This window comes from Thermobia domestica, chromosome 17 (genome assembly GCF_964235325.1).
Source record: "Thermobia domestica chromosome 17, izTheDome1.hap1.1, whole genome shotgun sequence".
NCBI classification, from domain to species: Eukaryota; Metazoa; Arthropoda; class Insecta; order Zygentoma; family Lepismatidae; genus Thermobia; species Thermobia domestica.
The window spans coordinates 38440912-38461050 of NC_137470.1; the positions used below are offsets into that span (position 1 = coordinate 38440912).

Consider the following 20139-nt stretch of genomic DNA (forward strand, 5'->3'; position numbering starts at 1 on the left):
TGGTATAATAGAAAGATTAATATCTTGCATATATTAGACGTACTTTTTGATATTATAGAAAATGATTAAAGTAAAATTATTGTTGGAGTATTTTTTTTATTTTAGAGTGTGTTTGCTATCATCAGGATTAATAATAAACTTATTAAAATACGTAATAAACATTATTACGAATTGGATGTTTGAGATTTGAGTATTTAGTTTTTGATCACTGCCACCCTGCGTTTGTTTTCAAAAACATGTTTTTAACTTCCTTCCGGTAAACAAATAAACAATTGCCGCGAGAGGGTTCATAGCTAAGGAAATAAGCAACTGCAGAAGAGGAAGATTGGAAATATAAAGCTGCTTTTGTGAACGTTCTTGTAATTCATGTCATTAACACTAACAACATAAAGTATAAGGGAAGTATAAGAATAGTTTTAAATTCTTATTATATTTCAATTCACAATGGCTGGTGAGGCGTCTGTTAAGTTGGAATTGATGTGCAATGAAGAAATTCCTTATGACTTACCTCAAGAAGATCCACTCGAAGGGAAAGGGTGCACATACGAACTGATGACTGACAACAAAGAGTTAATATTATCTACAACGGAAGGAGAGGAAACAATGGACAATGATACAGATATGTGTTCTTTGAATGTGAAACTAAACGCTGATAGTGTGAAATCAGAATTTGTAGTAGAAGGAACTGCATTTGAAAGTAATACAGAAACTCTAAGAAAAATACTGGTTCAAAAGCCTTGCGCGTCGTACTCTAACGATTCCCAACAATTAACAACAAAAAGTTTAAATTCAGTTCAGCCAGATAGGTAATGTTCTATTTTTCATATACTAATTGGCTCAGATTGATAATACGGTTACATGGATTCGGAAACTTGGTTGGTTAAAAGCAATACTTCACGAGAAATATTTATGTATGGGTAGTGATGGGATTTTTACCGGTAAATATTTTTGGGTATTTACCTTGGGTAAATATCTGAGTATTTACCCAAATTGGGTAAATATAAGGGTTTTTTTCTTTTCAACCCTATATGTGATATAGACGTTCTTTAGCAGTGCATAAAATAATGAAAAAGTAAAAGTAGATCCAGTAGAAGCTACACCAAATATCAAAAGGCAATAAATTTATTATTTTCATTAGTAGATATGAGTAATGTAGTCGTTCCTGTTTTGATAATAGTAACATAAAAAAAAAGCATGTTTCTCCAGGAACATATTTTTAAGGACTGATGACTTTGAAAAAGACTACATTTATTTTACTACAAATAAAAAAGCTAAAAAAAAAGTATATGGAAAGCGGATAAGTGCTTTTCTTTTTATTTACATTCTGTAAGTGACTATGGGTGACAAGTTATTACAACTGACATGACTTGAAATATATTTTCTTTACATCATACATGCTTCAATAACTACAAATAAAACAGAGTAGGGGTAGGAGTATATACGAGGACTTTAACACGTATACTACACTTGCTAGCTAGGCATTAAAAGATGAGCTGTAATAAAAAAAATATGAGCTGCTTGAACCCAGAATGAAGTAACTGCATTTTCGTGTTTTGCGAGAAATTAGCATTCTTGGAAACAAAATAAATAATATTTTATTGGAAAATGGGTTTCACATGACGGTTACATCAGTTTCTTTAATTCGTTTCCGATTGTGTGTCATCAGATTCATACGCTTAATTTAAATGATTTGATGCTTTAATTTAGAAGTGGGCAAAATGCAGTTAGTTTCCTCTGTTTTCAGACACCTCAATTGGCAGCATCAAGCTAAAAAAAAGTACAGAAGAATTACAGAACATTTACGACTTAGCAAGGTTATCGAAATAGTCTGTACACATAAGGGCAAAACGTTATCTCGTTATGATATGGCATTTATACTAAGATTACTCATCAGATTCATCGGATACATGGAGTGAATATATCGTATCATTGCTGGTAATGTCTCCATCTATCTCACTTGCGGAAGATGTCACTGTCTTCTTCAAGGGTTCTATTTTTTCCTGGTACATGGTGCATTTCAAGTGTGATGAACTTACATTTCCCGATAACAAGGCCCACTTTCTAAGTCTTTCTGCAGCTCTGATTCAACAATCTTCTCTGTCTCTTTATGCTGTGTTGATACTTTTGACTTCTGTTCTCAGTGAAGCAACTTCTAGTTATAAGCTATATATGTAATTTTTCCGGCTCTGGAAGTATTCACCCTATTCTTTGACTTAGTGTTAATTTTTGAGAAGGTACTGAAGGATCTTCCTGTAGTGGCTGATGATTACCAGTGCTGTTGATATTCACTTTGCGATTTCAGATAAGTCGGTACTTCCATACAAATTTTGCCTCCAAATCACTAGGTTCATTTCACTAGAGCTTGCTCAAATGAACTTCTTGCTCCGCAAACCTTCCTTTGCCTTGTAATGTGCGAGATCCATCATCGTATTTAAAAGATCTGCTTTCATGTTCTCTGTAACCTTGTGTACAAACTCCAATTCATCGACATGTTCTGGAGTCAAGTCAAATCCCTGTGATGATGGATCTAGCAATGCTGCGACATAGTGAATTGGTGTAGCTTTTCCGCTTTCGAAATTATGAAGAATATTTTTCTTCTGCTTTGGACAATGAATATTCGGGTACAGGCTCTCTAGTTGCTCTTCGATTTCTTTGACAACAGGAAAAACTCTGTGTATGTTACATTCATCAGATTCTAGTATATTTATCCAGGACACCATTGGCTTAAGAATACATATTAGCTTTTCGACTGTCACCCATCAAGCAACCTTGGTTTGTGGTCTTTGATAAATGCTGTTTATCTTGCAGGGTTTCATGAACAGCTAGGTTTTGTAGGGTGACTTTTGTGGCTTTCAAACTTTCAAGAGATTTTAAATATCTTCCCCAGAGTGTTTTACATGGAAGAGTAAGAGAAGTGTGAATGTTTTTCTCATTCTTAATTGCATGAAAAAGTACATTCAAGACCTGAGTTCTTTTAACCGTTTTAATGGCGTCTACATTTGCCATAAATAATAAAATTGAAGAACACTTCGAACTATCATTGCAGATAAGGTTCAACTGTGTGCTATACGTGACAACGGGATTGCAAATGGGGATATTTTCTTGAACATGAGAAAAAGCCTTCTGCATATTTGCTGCATTATGACCAATGAGAACAAAGAACTTGCTGGGGTCGTATTTTTCAATGACCTCAAATACTTGGCCTCTAATGTACTCTGCACTGTGACGGCTATCTTTCGTGTTTATAAATTGAACAAATATTAAATGAGGGTTCGCAATTATGAAGTTGATTATTTCCTCATTACAAACATTACTCCAACCGTCACATTGAAGATTTTGATACCTCGAATCTTTTAGCTCTACAGACAGCTGTGTAAGCATTTCATTAAATCGGGCATCAAGTTGCAAAGTTGACAATGACTTTCTATCTGAAAGTTTGAATGAAGGTTTTAGCCGCTTGAAGAAATCTTTCCAGAGGTGATATCTACCTTAAACAATGGCGCTCCAGTTACGTAGGTAGCTTTCACTAGTATTCTGTTTAACTTTGCCTGATAAGATAAAATATAAAAATATGTTGTGAAATAGGTGATCTAAGGTTGAACACGTGCTATTTGCCAGATACAAACACAAATTGCTGTCTCGGTGGAAATCGGACCGATACACACTCATACTTGATGGGAATGAGAAGTTTTGCTGGACCAGCAGGAAATTCCAGTAAGAGTTTTCAACCTGGGAAGTTAGTAAATATTATACATATTTTTGTCAATAACAGTATTTATTGTATACATGTAATGAAGGTAAAAAGATCAATGTTTAAAAGTTTCTCTGCGGGAGGTAATAACCCAGGTAACAAAATAGCGAATTAAAAGCTTATATATACAATTTATTGAAAAAAAGTAAAGATTAATAATCCTTGTACCAGCTCAGACTTTAAGAATGCCCTCCCCGCACTTCTAATTCTGAAGGAAGCGAGTAGAAGTTGCTATTATTTAAAAGTAATTCATTCGTTTAATTTGGATGGAAACTTACTAGCAACAAAAGTTCTAATAAAAATTACTGATATAGTGATTAACATGAATCCTTGGGAACTTGGATGCATGTCTTTAAGAACAAGTACCACACATTTCTTAAGTAAAACACATCAAAATTTTCTTCCATGTTGTCCATTTGTTTTCATAACTCTTTACCATTTCTTATTTTTTAACTTATTTGGCCATAATTTTACAAACTATAGTCTATTTGGAAATACTTGTAATGTGTTTTAACAACCACTTTTCAGACATCGTTTTTTGACTCATTTTACAAGGCGTTGAACGATATGAAATAAAATTACTTGTACACTTGTAGAAAACGCTTGCACTGGGCTAGGGTAAATGCAATGTCATATATAAGAAGATAATTGTTGAATTAATTACACAAGTAGTTAACTGTCTTTTTCCATTTGCAATTTTTATCTGTATTTTGAGACAACTTATAGACACTGCAGGCTAGCAAACTACTATCTTATCGCTCAACCCAAAACGTAAGATTATATGTTATGTGTGTGTGTGAGCTGATTAACTTATTAACTTACACGTGTTATGCTATATATATGTACTTACGTTTCCATCAGCTGTCATTGTATCCATAAAAGTGGCAATGCTACTAGATGAACTGTGTTCGTTCGTGGAGGAACTCTTCTTATATGAAACTGGCATCAAAGTTTTTTCAGCCACCCTCGTCAGTAAAGAGTCACCAATGCTCTTACTGGTAAGTACCAATAAGAGCATTGGTGACTCTTTAGGGACGGGGTGCCTGATAAAACTTTGATGCTTGTTTCATATAAGAAGAGTTCCTCCACGTTACAATTTGACGTAGGTGTTTCACTTTCATTAACTTGTTCCATTCCAGTATTTTGGCAACAATTAGACAAAGTTCTCCCTTGTAAACCTATGGAAATTCTTTTCTTCATACTTTCAGGACACTCGAAATATTTATTCACATTTGCGTGTTTATAATTTTCACCACAGTACTTGTAGTTTACAGATTTATCACTTCGTACTTTATAAGCGCTCCAGACATTACATTTCTTTTTATCCATTTTCAGTTTGTTTCTCTCTCTGAATAAAAGAAAACAGGAAATTCAACTAAGGTAAAAGGCACGTCTACTCTCAACAAGTCCCTTAGGTGGCGCGGTGGCTCAGTAGTAGAGCGTTCACCTCTGGTGCTTGGGGTCCCGAGTGCGATCCCAGCCCCCGCCAAGCGAACTTTGTAGTGGACAAACACCGTGCTCGTGGGTTTTCTCGGGGTTCTCCCGTTTCCTCCCACTTTCTTCATTCCACCATTTCACTCATCTCTCATCATCACCGTCTCCTTTAGCCTAACCGGCATAACTGTGGGACGTAAAACTTACAGATTTCATTTCATTTTCTCAACAAGTCTCAACTCAATACCAGTACTGAACTAAATTCGAAAAGGAATTGATTGAAGCAATGTTACCAGATACAAGTTATGAGTTTCCAGTGTGGCAAGTTTCCATCTTTATTTAACCACATTTGTATTTAGAAGATCTTATTCTGCTGTTTTAGAACCCACTATGCCTTCTTATTATGTAATGTTGCAGTTTGTAATAAATACCCATTTTTTTGGTAGGTAAATAAAATTTAGGTATTTGCCGGGTATTTACCCAATTTTTATTTACCTACCCAGTGGGTAAAAGCCAAGTCCCATCCCTAGGTATGGAAGATATCTCAAACGTAAGTTAGTAACGTACAATTTGGAAATGGCATGGCACACATAGACTAGCTGTATACCAAATAAAAATATTAACAAGATTGATACCACTCATTCAAATCTTATGTAGTTCATATCTTGATAAAATATTTTTTTTGTATTATTGATTACACATTTCTCACTAATTGTTGCACATATATAAAATATGGGGTCGACGTTATTGTTTTATTTATATAGAGACTTCCGTAAAATAACAAATCGCGAGAATGGTATTTATCCTAAAATTTACCAAATTTAAACGTGGAATGTATTATATTGGAACAAAAACTATGGACGTTTGTGATTTTACTTAGGATTTAGCTCAAATGGGTCTAGCCTCATTTTTTCGGAGGGCTTCGAAAGACATTAGCAAAATACAAGATAAAGAATATTTTAACCAACAATGGATGTTCATTAATTGTAGAGGTCCATACATCAATCCATTTCATAGCTGCAGCCATTTCTTTCAAGGAAGTCGACTTCTTATATCCCCAGGAATCATTTCTAGGGTATGGACCTCCATTTCTCAATATAGGATAACTTTAGGGGCTTAGTGAACGTACATTATATATGAATTATTGTACAAACAACGCTAACCAGCATGTGCTAGATAGCCGTTAAAATAAGATTGCTATGCAGATTAGGGCATTACGAAGAATGTTGGTAAACGGGGATAGCTCAAAATACCGTATTTAGGATAAACTTACATGTCTTACGTTTTGAATGTGTTCTTCTACGTTCCTAAGTATTTTATAGGTAACATCCTGTAATGCTTTCTTTGCTTGTATATTTGTGTTCCAAAGTAACACAATACATTAGGGACGTAATTTCTTAATTATATGGATTCCTTCGTTCCCAAACAGTTTTCTAGTTCCGTGTCATGAATTGCCACATTTAATTTTGACACTTCATTTAGCTTACAGTGGTTACTAGCTACCGTAACATGGGGTTACTTTGCACATCGGGCATTACTTCCAACAAAATATGTAAAGAGTTTCACAGTCCTCTGTCGGTAAAACCATGAACTGTAAACAGGAAGCTTCAAACTACCCTGTAAGATAAAACATGTAACTGTATTTTGGCTATAATGTTGGGGGTTACCATTAGTTCTAATTACCGGGAGGGTTTGTTGTTGTACTGGTATGGAAAGCAGTCACTGTAAAGACCAACAAATTTTAAAATAATTTTCGTCAAAGTTTAGTTAGTTTCGTTGAATTCTAGTGTGCATAATGGGACTTCGATGTAATTGTTGAAATTGAAATGTGAAACGTTTCATAGGTAGAGTTACTTTGCATAACATACAAAAAAGTATGTCGAATATACGTTTCTGTGCAATGTTTTCCCTTCAGTATTTAAACATTTTACTTTCTACACAAAACTGCATGCGTTTTATTAATATTGATATTAGAATGATGGTACCGGTATCAGTACTTAGCTTGAATTATCGATATTTATAAAGAAAATTATGTATTTTCTGGTACCGACTCAGGAACCACATTCTAATAGTTTAGCATATGTCACATAAAACTGCCGATTCTCTTGAACAGAAAAAGTGATCCTCGTGAACTGATTTGATTTGGTTATTCCTTTTGTCCAAGAATATCATTCAAACCGTAATCAGTTTAATATTTACGGGGTTTGTAACTTTCATGCTGAAGCCAATCCACAATTGAATTTTTTTGTTCAAAAAAAGGGTAGTCCTTAATTAGGCTCAAGCAGTAAATTTAATCGGTTCAGTAACTTGCTGAAACTGTTTCTGCCTGAGTTATTTTTTAGAACTGTTCGTGCCTTTTGTTTGACGTCTTTTTTGAAAGATTGTTGGTAGTTCATATTTTTCTCACTAGTTGTCTCTGTACAGTCATATGGTAGTTTCTTACTGTCACGTCACATGTTCTGTCTGCTTGTATGTGTAAAATGCAGTGAGCGCGTACTTGAATTTTGGTTTCATGGCGACGATCGAGTTAGCAAATGCGATTGAGAAACCGTTTGATGAATTTAATACAAATAATTTGAACTTCTCATTTTTAAGTATGTTTGTATTAGATTCGTATATTAACTCATATCGTTTTAGAGCACTGTGTGGTTTAATTTAGTTAGAGAAAACCTGTCGTGGTTGTGGTCGAAGGCTGAAGATATTTCCGACGTATGGTAAAAGTGGGCGTTTATTGGTTAGTTTTGTTTGTAAGAATAACAAATGTTCTCGCTTTAAGAAATTGACGTCAGTGCGGAAGGGAACATTTTTAGTAATGTGAACTTGAATATTGCGCGAGTGTTCTTGCTATCTTATTTTTTCGTCAATCAGCAATTACGAATTCATTATTCATGATTGTTCTGGTATGGCGAAACGGTGAGTGCTCTCGTTTTTTGATTGATATTACTTTATTCTTGATTTTTTTTTCATTTGAGTATTTGGCAAAGTATTTGTTTTGCTGCTGGTCGTAACATTATGTTGGTGAGATGTAATTTATTTTTCCTCGTCATGCTGAACTGATTTATAATTAGTGATGAGTTTTTTTAAATTTTTCCTTCTTACCTTAGCTTTATAGTAGTGGTTTCACTAAATATTGTTTTTTGGGGATGTTTTTATGGAAATTGAGTGGGGTGGGGGGTTAGGGAGCGATAGCCCCCATTTAGATATCAATATTGATAGTGCTTCTCCTGGATTGATTAGGAATAGTGTTTAGTAACATTTAGGCCCTTGTACTTATAGCATAATTCTTAACATTGTACATTACGTTGACTCGGACAGTAACTGTAACCGATTCATCTGATCCGGTTTCGGGAGCAGTTTAGGAATGATTCCTAAACTGCTCCGGTAACGGGATAAGATTAATCCGTTGCAGTTGCAGTCACTGTTTGACTGAAAGTAAAGATTTGCCTAAAAATCTATTGTTAGTGATTGTTACGTGTATAAGCTGCAAACCCACTCCTAAAAGTGCAGTGATTTCTAAAAAAAAAAAAAAAAAGTCTTCTTGAGAGAAGGCCCTGTCAAACTACTTTTCTGGATACGCCACTGTTCATAATTTGTTTTCCAACAAGAAATTCCTTCCGGCATCTACCTAAATAAGAAATTTACCTAAATTTAAAACATCGGAGGCTCCAGTGGTAATAATTTCCTATCTAAGCGTTATTTTGGACCAGTGCAAAGTAACCGCGGGTAGAGCTGAAATGCCTTGTCCGAGTTTTACGTTTTTATATGACTTTAAAACGTTACACATTTCAATTTCAACTACTGCATCAAAGTCTCACTATACATGGTAGTATTTTACGAAACTAATTTAACTTTGACGGACATTCTTATAGATGATATCTTTCAAATTTTATCAGCCTTTACTGTGACTGCTTTCAATACCATTACAAGAACAAACTTTCCCGGTAATTGAAACTGAATTTAACCGCCAACACTATAGCCAAAATACAGTTACATGTTCTATATTATGGTGGCAATTGAAACTTCCTCTTTACTGTTCACGGTTTTCCCAACAGAAAACTGTGAAACTCTTTTCAAACTTTGTGCAAAGTAATGCCCAATGTTGAAAGTAACCCCGTCTTATGGTACTTCAAAGTAGTTTTATGCTAGACGTCATAGTTTTGAATAAACATTAGTTTATATATCATTATTTTTTTTTTTTACCTAAACTAGGGAAAAGGAAGTGCTAAGAAGATGTTATTAATTTACTCTTTCTCTCTCTGTCATCACGTTAGGAGAAGGAAGCTCGATTCGTATACTAACTTATAACAGCAAGTTAATATACACTTCTAACTAACATTATGGAGATGGATACTATAGATGTGAAAGACTCCAAAATATTAGGAAGGGTAGAGATGAGAAAATGATCAATCAGGGCCGCTATCAGTATCGAATCCATAGTCTTCTGCCGAAGTAGGTGTTGCTCATTTGTATTTATTTTGTTTATTTTTGTCAATATTAGTTATTATTACAATTATGATAAGGAATGGCAAATGTACCCGGAATAGACATTGCAGTCGCAAGAATTATTATTTATTCTCATCAATTTCTTATTTCAAAATTCTTTGTATATGCATTTTCTTCCTGAAGCTAGTGCTATTTCTCTTGGCACCTAGTAAAACACAAATTTGTACACTATTATAATAAGAGTTTTTATCTAAATACTGCGCAAAAAAATTCGTATTGTGTATCATTTATTTAACATAGCATACAAAGGATATAACTGAAAAATATATTTAATATATTAATAATCATAACATATAGAGTAATGGAGGACAATGCATAATGATTCGAATGATGTATAAAAATATTTATAACAATCTTTGAAACATTCACCACTTGAAATTGAAAGTGGCATCAATAATCACTACAGTTGGAAACACATCTCAAATAAATAAAAAAGTAAGAAATTGTTTGTGTTTCATATCTAGTCCCATTCGTTCTGTAAGATCCTCGAAAATTTTAAGTCATGTCACTTGTCTTTTAAATGGTGTGATTTCAAATTATAACCCCTATGGTGAAAAGCTGAACGCACACCGTTTTAGATCCAAATTCAAAACATGTCGCAAATAAAACGATTCGGCATATTTTTATAGCTCTTACCTTGGATATTCTTATCCTTTCCTAGATGGTAGAAAATAACTAATTATTTCACTCATCGGATAGTGATAACGTGATCTGAAGTGAAACTCTTCCACCTCAGTTCCTGAGAGCGCGTTAATGAAAGGTCAAAATTTTGAGTAGATAAAGAATAGAAGAAATGGATAATTTTAATTTTAGTTTCTGTTATGTACGGACATACTTGTATCTTTTATATTGTATCATATAGCAACAAATGTGTTTCCCTCAGTTATTACGGATAAGACAATTTCAAATTATATCCTTTGTGTTGAGAAGCGGAAAAACTGTTATTACCAACCACAAGTTTGATAATATTTCAAGAATAAGGATTGGAAATATTTTCCTAACTTGTTTCGGATTTGTACCTTTTACTTGCAACTATTCTACAACCAACTTTACAGAATATTTTTTTTTTTTATTTTAGTAGTTAAGTGTATAAAATTAGGACTTTGTGGTTTCTACAATTTAGAAATTTGTAATTATTTCCCTAGCTGGAAACTACAAAGAAAGTTTCAGTTCGTTCTATTTCAAGCGCTTTCCAATTGAAATTTTTGTTTGCGCTGCTCTGAGCCTATCGTAGAAGTATATATTTGACATCCTGCTATTCCTAGTAGAAGAGGCAAGTAACTCGTGAGTATTTTTTTTTTTTTTTAATGAAGAAGGAATGTCCGTACTGACAAACAATGAAAGAAATTTTGATCGTAGCATTAAACATTTTTCAAACTTGGTGATCAGAACGGCTCATACTCTGCGGATGATATAATTTGGGATCGTTTCATTTGTTTTAGGCGAGTGAAATGAATATAGATATTATTTGAGAATAAAGATATGTAAGAATATTCCAGGTACAAAACATAAAAAAAAGAAAGAAAAAAATAAATCCCAACCATTCTATTTGAAACATGTTTCGAACTTTAACAGCTATTGGCATTGTTTTTCCTTCTAACAGCAGAGAATGTAATTTGAGATCACGTATTTCTTATTAGGTGAGTGAAATAAATTTTGTTACTTTGCTTTTAGATTTTAGACAGAAGTGTAAATGGCCACAGATACAAGTCTCGCAGGATTTTATGTCTTTTATTTAAGAAAAGCTTTGGAATAGAAGATTAAGAATAGATTTATCAATACAAAATAACTATGCGTAGTATCCTTTTTGACAAAATAGAATCTTAATATCTTTAAAAAAATTTGCCCGCCGTCGGTTTCTTCTTTTTGGGTTTCCCTTAAAGTGGGTGGTCATTGTGACTACAAATCGATTTGTAAGTAACGTTAGTTCAATTTTTGTTATGGGGCAGCAGCATTTTATCAGATGATGTTCTCGTTGTACTTTTGAAAGGGGTATTTTATAAACGACTTTTCGTTCTTTTATATAGAACTCCTGTAGGCTGACATCGTCATTATTATTTAAATTCATTTCAGAGTGATGTTAAGTCAAATTTCATTGTGGGTTAATGAGATGTAGTCATAAAATGCCAGCGAAGCATTATTTATTTATTAGTAAATTAGCCCTGTACAGTCCAGATTAAGAATATTATCACAAATACGATATGATGAAGTACATCCCGCCTTTTGAACAAAATTTCTTAGTAGCATAGAAAACTACACCGTCTAAGCTGCATTTCATTCTCGAATCCAGGTTCAAATTAGGAAAGCACGATGATGGCTATGAATACAAGGTTTTATGAGAGAAAGATAGAAACTTTTAAGAAAAACTACTGTCCACTTTTATTATATTTCTTACACGGGGGAATATATTCTATGATCCAATCGAAAGTGCAGGAACGTGAGAGTACAAGGAGTCAAGACTGACGAAAAGGTTATGGAGCTAATGGTTTATAGTTTACTTGTGTATCAGTTTTTGAATATATTTTGTGTTTCCACGTATTTTTCGCTTTCATTAATTTGCTCCTTTTTGTCAATTTTTATTTTTTTTTCTCACTATTTTCGATTGAATACCACCGAGATATGAGTTTTCTATCATTTTGTCAGTTCTTGTGTGTATTGATAGCATTTACCATTTTCATACTGCCTTTTTGTACAGATCCATATTTTTGCACTTGAAGCTGTAAACGCTGAGCTATTCCATATAGAATCAGGAACTTCACGAGTGAGGACTTAAAAATTAAAGTTAGATCTTATATTTCAAATAAAAATGACGTTTGTTCGATTAGCACTTGCAGATGGCTCAAAGCACATAGGATACAGGCTTGGGTGTCGTTTTAAAGCTGATCAAGAGTTGTATGTGGAGTATTATTACAAACAATCCTCGCAGACCGTTTAAACGCTCAAAATTGTAAGTTCCAAAACCACATAATTTTATTCCGTTACACTCAATAAAACATCTACATCAAACATAAGGTGAAGATCTTGGAGGGCAAGGGAACTGACTTTCGAAGTAGGTGTATGTATGCCTAGGAAATTGAAAAATTAAATCTTTGAGTTTTACGTCCCACGGTTATGCCGGTTAGGCTAAAGGAGACGGTGATGATGAGAGATGAGTGAAATGGTGGAATGAAGAAAGTGGGAGGAAACGGGAGAACTTCGAGAAAACCCACGAGCACGGTGTTTGTCCACCACAAAGTTCACTTGGCGGGGGCTGGGATCGAACCCGGGACCCCAAGCACCAGAGGTGAACACTCTACCATTGAGCCACCGCGCCCCCGCCTAGGAAATTGACTCTCCATAGTGAAATATGTAAGTTGGGAGGAGAACCATGACGCAATTCACTCATTGGTAGACCCTCGAGTGCAGTGCGATGTGGTTCTCTTAGTTTGCATATTGTGTTCCGGAGAGTAGTTTTCCGAGTATAAATAAACCTTATTGGAAACGTCATGTATAACTTAGATCCCTTTTATTATGGGACCTCAATTGAGCTGTCTGGAAACATTGAACTATATAAATTTTCGAACTATCAGTAACCGGATTAAACTTTGTAGTTTCTCATAATTTGTGATAAATTATTACTTTTGGAAACAGTGGTGGATAAACTCACACCCCATCAGGATGCCGCGGTCGGCAAGAGGGATTGCCGCCGTCGACGGTGGCAGGCCGCCGGCACCCGTCCGCGGCGGCACGACGATCTACTTGTTCAAAATTGCCGACCTTTTGCCGAGGCGGCAAGCGGTCGAAAATCGTAAAAAATAATGCCCTTTGCCGACTGTTGCCGACCGCCAGAGTCGGCAAAACAGTCGGAAAGACCTCTTTCCGACCCTCTGCTGACTCCTTATGCCGGCCTCTTTTCGACGGCGGCGCCGGCGCATTTACTGCACCTTTACGGCTGTTTGCCGACTGCTCGGCAAGGCAACTTTCCGACGGCGGCGCCGGCGCATTTAATGCTCATTTCCGGCTGTTTGCCGACTGCTGGAAAGGACCTCTTTTCGACGTCGGCTTCCCGATTCTCCCACTGTCGGCATCCGACTTCTTGCCGCCGTCGAAAAGTGGCCCTTTGCCGACTGGAAATCAACGCTTCAGGAAGGCAAAATTTCCATCAGCTTTTACATTAGTCTTGCCTAAGTCTTCCTCCATGCTATGATTTCTCGACAAGGAGCACCCTTGGAAGTTCTTGAAGTATAATACTTGCATTTTTTTGTGTGTCCCAGTATAAAATTGGTTCCTTTTTGCTTTTTTGCAGCACTTTCAGCCAAAAAACAAGAAATTGAATGGGACATGGAAGTATTATATACTTTCAGAACTAGCAATTGTGCCCTTCATGAGAAATCATAGCACGGAGGCAAACTTAGGCAAAGCTACTCTAAAAAGTGGTGAAAATTTTGCCTTCCTGAAGGGTTGATATCCAGTCGGCAAAGGGCTACTTTTTGACTGCGGCAAGAGGTCGGATGCCGCCTGTGGGAGAATTGAGAAGCTGACATCGAAAAGAGGTCCTTTCGAGCAGTCGGCAAACAACCGGAAAGGCGCATAAAATGCGCCAGCGCCTTCGGTGGAAAGTTGCCTTTCCGACCAGTCGACAGACAGCAGAAAAGATGCGTAGCACTGCAATGAAAATCATGGCGGATTCCCACCAGTAATAAAAATGAAATGAAATCTTTAATTTTACGTCCCACGGTTATGCCGGTTAGGCTAAAGGAGACGGTGATGATGAATAATGAATGAAATGGTGGAATGAAGAAAGTGGGAAAAAACGGGAGAACCCCGAGAAAACCCACGCATACGGTGTTTGTCCACCACAAAGTTCACTAGGCGGGAGCAGGGCGGCACCAGAAGTGAACGCTCTACCACTGAGCCACCGCGGCCCTCCCCCACCAGTATATTGCACTCGGTACATACGCAGTACATTTCTACAATTCTCAGTACGATTTAAGTGCTATATAGAGGAAATGTATCTGGGAATGACTTACAAATGCTTAAAAGCGAACTAAAAATAACAACTGAGCAGCTAATAATGAACGTTAAGAATAATTCAATTAACATGTCTGTGCGCCTAATGTGAAAAACTTATAACAGTCAGTACATTTTCCCCCTGAAAGCACATCTTTCACTATCACGACCACTAGGAACAACACTGTTCTATGCAATCAAAATTTGCTAGTTGGAAACGCTTTCTTCGAGAAAAAAAAAGCCGCAGCAATCCGTCGGAAATACGGTCTTTTTAGGTTGTCGTTTTCCCATCAACTATTGGAAAAGGATTTTAAACGTCAATGATTTTCTCATTTTTTTTTAAAGTACAGGGGTCACACTCGCAATGGAAAATGAGATTTAAATAAAAATTAATGAAGTAAAAATTATAAATAAAAATACTGTAATAAAAGGTATGTGGTGGCGGAGAGATTCAAACCGAGCCTACACGCAAAAAAAAAAAGTTAAAGTAAACAAGAAAAAGGTGGACAGTAACGATGTTAGTTTGTCAATATATGGAAAACAGAGACGTGTATCCAAGCAGCCAAGCCAAAATGTCTCTGCATTTGTTGTAACTTTGGTATTAAAAAAAAAAAAAAAAAAAAAAAAAAGTGGCTGGAGCGATCACTTGTCTGCTTACACCCATGACTATATTCGTAGAAACCAAACACTGAAATGCACTAAACACAAGTTCTAACGACTAAGCTGTCAGTTCTAACTCTATGCCTTAAATATTTATTTAAATACACTTTAAAAGTGGAAATAATATTAAGATAAAATAACAATTAAGTAGATAACTAATTGTTCATTTAATTCGTTCCTATATGATTTATACATTAATTGTATACAATGAAACAGAAAAATGTGAGAAAATAATTTATATCGTAAATGAAACAGCCACATGTACAGTATACTCATAGTGCATACCCATTATATAGAGAAAAAAGGTTAATGAAGTCATTTACATAAAAAATGAAGTGTTTTAACATAATACTTTGCAAAGATCCTTTGTTTTAAAGGAATTATTTAAGAGAATAAATGAAGGGAAGATCACAATTTTTTCTGGTCTATATTAGCACTAAAAACACACCAAATTGTATTAACAAAATACAATGCACATCGTATTAACTTATATACATTAGCCTATGTAATGAACCTTATCATCATTTAGAAGTTATATGTAATATACCTTCGGATGTACTACTACTTTTTTTTTAAACAGAAATTTGTAGCATTCCATAACATTGAGTTTTAACACAGATAGCCTTCATACAGTATGTAAAATCAGAAAAGCAAATATATATGAAGTGATTACAATGTTCAAAAAAGCACTATATTATTCTAAAGAATTCCTGCTATCCATATTTTGTCTTGAATAACTCAGCCATTTTTCTTTTTTAGCCCATTGATATATACGAGGAAATCTTCCTCTGTTTCTTTGAGATTTTAAGGGTTTTACTTTTTATTATTTTTCTTCAGGTCTATTTAAATGTCTCTTACTTTGTGGAAATAAAATTCTGTGTTGTATGTTTTTAATATTCATAAATGACATCTAATTTAAATAATAATATACTTATATATACTAAAAGATCATTTTGACAAAGCAAGGGACATTTAAATAGATATTCAGAAGAAATCAGTAAAATCAGAACATCAAAAATTTTATTCATTTCAAAGAAAAGGAAGAATACTTCCCCTACAAATCAATGGGATAGAAAAGAAAGGAGGCGATGGTACCGTTAAGGAGCTTGTACTCTGAGAAATATAATTACACTTTCTCTCTTAACTGATTCCACGCAAAGTTAAGAACAATATCAAACAACAGTTGTCTTTATAATTGAAGAAAACTTCAAACTTATGAAATAGTAATGTAGAATTTAAATAGCTCAGAATCAGGATTGTGAGAATATAGAGAGATACAGAAAATTTTACAACACTGCATAGAAAAGATGAAGTAATAATAAAAAAAGAATTTAACGACAAAAACTGGGATAGGGAGACTAAGGTAATATTGGCAAAACAAAAATCAATTTCAAAACCGTAATTCTCAATATTCGCTTGAAAGGTAAGTGATGACCATAATTCCCGTGTGATTTGAAATAAACCGCATTAAAATGGGAAATTTTTTACAAATGTTATGATTGAATGAAATTCATCGTTCTAAAAGGAAAAAAAAAACTGTTGTCCCACATGTATCCTACCACTCTTCACAATTATCTTTAAGGATGTTAGTACATATGATTTTTGTGAATACTCTCCGTTAGTGGCGTAGGGAAGGGGGGCCCAGAGAGGCCGGGCCCCCCAAAGAGGTCCGACAATGTAGTTTGATGTTTGTAATTTTTTATATATTTTTATGTTTATATATTTTTTGTTTGGAATTGTTCCATATGTAAATATAACAGCACTTGCCCCACCAAACACACATCCTGGCTACGCTACTGCTCTCTGTGGGTCTTCTTCCATTGCAACACTTCTGTATTTCTTGAGCAACATTTCCCCTTGCTTCCAGAAATAAATGAACTATCTAAAATAGAACAAATATAATGCTTTGTAAAATATACTCTTCAATGTGTACGGCGTTGGCACATCACGTATATTTATTACAATCGAAAATATACTTCATCACACCAAAACCAAACCAAACTACACAGTGTAATAGACCTTGTTGCAATGAACCGGCTTCAACGCTATATGTTAGACGCTATATGTTACAAGAAAACCTGTAAGAGTAATGAAAACTATAGTCACTGATGAAGAATTCAATTACGTCGAAACAGTTAACTTTTACTTAACCTTTTGTCACTCGCGCTGTTGGAAAAAAACAAACAGGTGAGTAAAAACTAATGATTTTTACGAATGGGGTCGCATTAGCGGAGTCACCCTCACTGCTATTCCTCAAGTGGCTCCTTCCCCTCTTTCACCCTAAAGCTTGCTGACGTGCTGCAATTGTAGTAGCTTCCAGTACAGGTTGAGGAAATAGTTTTGTCTGCGTTTGCTTTTTTCAAACGCGCGAGTAGTTCCGTGATAACACTAGCAAACATATATTTTTATGGAGTTTGAAATTTTCCAACGCGCGATCGTTAATGTGATAATTATTGTTTATGAGTGAAATTTTATTTTTCTAAGCAACGTCTCGCTTCTTGAATAGAAGTGAGATAGAGAAGTGGCTTGACAATATTAATGATGAGTCTGATGTTAACTATCGAAAATTAGTGGCTGCTGAAAGTGATGCGAATTGAAGTAATGAAAAAGTGAATGAAGATGATATTGATCACGATAGTTTAGCAGATAAGAACAGTGTAGATGCAGATTCAGATGCAAACGATATGGATGTGAATTACAGTTACAGTGAAAATATTGTTTCATTGGGAAAGACAGGAAAACAAAATGTAAATAGTAACTGGCAGCATCAGCAAAGACAAAGTGTAAAAACATTGTGAAAAAGATGCTAGAACCGCTAAGGGTATCACTGAGTAAAGTTTTTTTTTTTTTTTCGAAATTTATCGATATAGCCGTGATTGATGAAATTGTAAAATGTACTAACAATTATTTGGATAAATTACGAACAAGTTTCGGCGAAGAACGCACTGCAACTGTACAGCAACTTCAAGAGCAAAATTAATGACTTTATTTCGACGTCTTTATTTGATTGCCAAAAGAAAGGAGCACGTGATGTACGATCACTGTGGACATGTCACGGAACAGGAATTCCAATCGTAAGAGCAGCAATGAGTTACACGAGCTTTTTACTGCTACTCAGGGCATTAGATTCGATGATTTCGAAAGCCGATCTCAGAGAAGAGATATTGACAAGCTATAGATATACCACATTGACTTGACACCTAGTTTTCTGTTCCAAGCGTTGCTATCGGCTGAAGGAATTCACTCCCTTTCGCCAAGGATCTCTCGTTTAGCAACAGCTGAATCCTTATTGGCTCAACGCGTGGATGTGTCGATGGTTTGAACTTTAGTTCGCATTTTTGCCACAGATCAAGACATTTTGACAACACTATAGCAACAATTCCAAATATCCTAAGTATTTACTCAACAATTGCATGCATTACTTCAAATAAGTTTACTAAATATATTGTTTGTATCTCAAAATGTCAATGTTGGAAAAAATCAAACGCGCGAGTAGTTATGTTACTAAATTTGGCGCGGGTGACAAAAGGTTAATCTTTATTACAACAGTACGGTTGCCATCCCGAACGAGAATCAGAAAAGAAAAGAAATCCTGCCGTATATCCAATGGTAGGAATTTGAGTTTCTTGAGAAATCTTTGAAACATTACCTTGAAGCTGCAAGTTAAACAATAAATCCCTAAGTCCCTCACCAGACAAAAAGATGTATTAAAATAGAATATTATATTTAGTGAAGATAGCATTATATTACTTTGAAATAGAACTTCGATACGCGTCAGGGTTTTGCGACACTATTGTATTGGCAATTGAGAATTTTGTATTCGGCTGAATACAAAATATTACATATTAAAATAAAACCTTGTTAATGGAACAAATAAAATGCACATATACTTAAATAAACTACAGGTAAAATCGATCAGGTGGGCAAAAATGATAAAAGTTTCAAAACAAATACATTTTATGTTCTCCTAGGAGTCAATTTGAGTAACATATCTAAAACACAAACCATCTGTAATAAGAATTCAATCGAATGAACATAACTTTGAGAAACGCTATAAAAAAAAATCACAAAACTATAACTTTACATTTGTTCGTTTGTCTGCCGAGCTCCTTTATGGCTGAGCGGTTAGTGTACGCGTCTTAGGCGTGGGTGACCCGGGTTTGCTTCCCGGAGAGAGCTCACGTGGTTCGGATTCCACTTTAATCAGTAGGTCCCGTCTCATATAGCCAAGCTGCTGAAAGGGACGTTAAACACAAAATCAACTCAACTTTCGGCCTTTTAAGTTAAAATTTTCAGAGTACAAGCACGAGACACTCTAAATTCCCTGTTTAGATTTTGGCGGCGTACCAACGTAATATATCAAAATGGCGGCCATTTTGTCAAATGAACGAGTATCTACGCTACGAAGCGCAATTTTCAGTCTTTTAAGTTGAAATTTTGACGGTAGAAGCACAAGATATGCTAAATTTGCTGTGTAGATTTTCTCGGCGGTCCAATGTAAAAAAAAAATAATCAAAATAACGGCCATTTTTTCAAAACGGCAGTGAGTAGAAAATTGTTGCAAGTTGTGACAATGACAATATTGAAATATAAATCACATTTTAACACTTTTACCCCAAAGACATTGAAATATTTCGAAAAAAAACGATTAAACCTGAAAAAACCCAATTAAACTCGAAAAAACCCGAAAAAATGGGCCGAGGTGGGTTTGGCTTTTTCAAAAAAGCCAGGGTTTTTTCAAACCCTCGTTCATGATGAGCTTTTCTCCTCAAAAAAAGTTTTAATAGTAGTCGCTAATGGTT

General features: G+C 35.1%; 1 protein-coding gene across 1 annotated transcript in view; it reads left to right on the forward strand.

Annotated features, from left to right (window-relative positions):
• Nucleotides 1–254: 254 nt before the first annotated feature.
• Nucleotides 255–20139, forward strand: part of LOC145674307 (uncharacterized) — a 31870-nt gene continuing 11985 nt past the window's right edge. Inside the window, exon 1 of the mRNA XM_081744171.1 lies at nucleotides 255–806. Coding sequence (XP_081600297.1) covers nucleotides 445–806 — 362 coding nt within the window. The 5' untranslated portion in view covers nucleotides 255–444. The remainder of the gene's footprint in view (nucleotides 807–20139) is intronic.